Source organism: Limulus polyphemus, unplaced genomic scaffold, assembly GCF_000517525.1.
Source record: "Limulus polyphemus unplaced genomic scaffold, Limulus_polyphemus-2.1.2 Scaffold138, whole genome shotgun sequence".
Lineage (NCBI taxonomy): Eukaryota > Metazoa > Arthropoda > Merostomata > Xiphosura > Limulidae > Limulus > Limulus polyphemus.
In genome coordinates this window covers 958,931-961,171 of record NW_013665748.1, presented here as the reverse complement: position 1 = coordinate 961,171, position 2,241 = coordinate 958,931, and the positions used below count along the sequence as shown (strand labels likewise).

The following is a 2,241-nucleotide window of genomic DNA, read 5'->3' as shown; positions in this document are numbered from 1 at the left end:
ATTAGGGACGGCTAGCGCAGATAGCCATCGTGGAACTTTGTGTGAAATTCATAACAAATCATTTCTTACAGTTTTTATGTAATCCAAGTATAAGCGTTGCCTACACAAAGTGTTCAGCAATTATATTAATAAATTAACATATTTTCCCAATACCTGAATCACAAGTGAGCAGTTTTGTTAACATAATTCTCTATAGATTTATTCCTTGTCACCAGAAGCTGTGGGTTCAAAAGGCTTGACTTTAAATTGAATATTGAAACGCTTTAGATTATTATAGTATCAGGGTAGAACGATAAAACATTTTAGTTCATGTTATTAACTATGACACTCGTAGTGGGCCATTCCAAAGTTAGCTGAATTCTTTAACTTTGCTGATTCCTCATGTACAGTATGATTTCAGATTTCTTAATACTACCCACGTTTTTAAATAAACGGAAATTGAAAAGCGGACAAGTATTTTTTTTTTTCGATTAAAGAAACATTTCTACATTGTATATTGTTAATTAGCATAACCAGTTTCATAGAAGTTGACGTTATTTGTTTGTAAAATAGGTGATCATCTATATAACGTGCATTGATTGTCACGTAATACTGAACATGATGATTTTCTAATAAAACTTTCTATATTTCTATAGGAAGTATTGTACTTCTGGAAATGCTATCCCGTTTTGGCGAAAACCCCTCACCTACTGAGAGTATTTCTATACATGATAGAAAGTGACATTGCTAAAGTAAAAGGTATTAGTTTAAGATCTGAAATTATATGTTGACTTTTGACATAATAGTATAAGTTAGATCTGTCGCTTGTAGGGATTCAGAAAATATATGTTAGAACTTAAGTAATGATATGACGTACAGTAGATCTTTTCCAGCTGACAACCGAACAGCGAGAAGCTTATATTTACATATTTAAATAATTATGAAATCTATAGAAGACTTAGAAAGATATGATACATTTTAATTGTTATTAAGATTTTTTAATTTTTAAAAACTTCAAGAAAAGTAGATTTTTTTCTTTCTTTTGTTATTTTTAATACTCAGTTACCGTTATGGATACCTTGGAATACATATTGTTTTTCCATAACAAGAACGTGATCGTAGGTACCTAATAATTACGTCGAATTTTAATGTTATTGAAAGATGTGTTAAAAAGCCTTATAACTTTAATGGCCTCTTTAGCATCACGGTCCGGCATGGCCAGGTGGTTAGGGCACTCGACTCGCCATCTGAGAGTCGCGGGTTCGAATCCCCATCCCACCAAACATGCTCGCCGTAGGATCGTTATAATGTGACGGTCAATCCCACTATTCGTTGGTAAAAGAGTAGCCCTCAAGTCTTACACTGCTAAATTAGATAACCCTCGAAATTCAAAAACAAACAAACTCTAACATCACGTAATTTGTATTATATACTCATTAGCATTGTCCGAAATGGTTGATCACAACTGTTCGGAAGAATGAAAATATTAAAACAATTTCAACTGAATCCCCCGAACTACAAATGATTATAATTTGTTATTATATAGAAGGTCAAGCATCTCTGGACGACTACTACATGCTGACTTTCTTGCATGGTGTCGCTCTGAAACATCTTAATTATCCTCTCCAAGCTGAAGAGTGTTTCAAAGAGATTGTCAGGAGGTTCGTTGTCTTGTTATTGATTGTTAGTTTGTAGGTGTTTGGCAAAAAAAGGCCACTAGAATTGTTCATATCGATAAGTTTTCAGATGAAATATTTAACACCTTTCAAATTTGTGTATGGTAACACATGTTTTGATATAGACGTTATTTTTGTTTAGAAATAAATTTTATTTCTTTGTGTTTAGGACGAATGTTAATATTTATTTGAGCTCAGACAGTGATATAATGAGTGTTTATACAGCTAAATCACTTAATAATAATATATGTGTGATATTACACACAAAAAAGATACTGAATCTTTAAATCATGTTGAGAGCACATCACAACAAGACCGATAATAATTAAAGTTACTTCATTCGTTACCGTGATAGTACATCACAACAAGACCGATAATAGTTTAAATTACTTCATTCGTTACCGTGATAGTACATTACAACAAGACCGATAATAGTTTAAATCACTTCATTCGTTATCGTGATAGTACATCACAACAAGACCGATAATAGTTTAAATTACTTCATTCGTTACCTTGAGAGCACATCACAACAAGACCGATAATAGTTTAAATTACTTCATTCGTTACCTTGAGAGCACATCACAAC

At 32.4% G+C, this 2,241-nt stretch overlaps 1 protein-coding gene across 1 annotated transcript in view; it reads left to right on the top strand.

The window, feature by feature from the left end:
* LOC106474334 (tetratricopeptide repeat protein 39A-like) overlaps nucleotides 1-2,241 on the top strand; it is a 55,401-nt gene that overhangs the window by 49,025 nt on the left and 4,135 nt on the right. Inside the window, exons 13-14 of the mRNA XM_013935028.2 lie at nucleotides 636-738; nucleotides 1,526-1,640. Of these exons, the coding sequence (XP_013790482.2) occupies nucleotides 636-738; nucleotides 1,526-1,640 (218 nt within the window). The remainder of the gene's footprint in view (nucleotides 1-635; nucleotides 739-1,525; nucleotides 1,641-2,241) is intronic.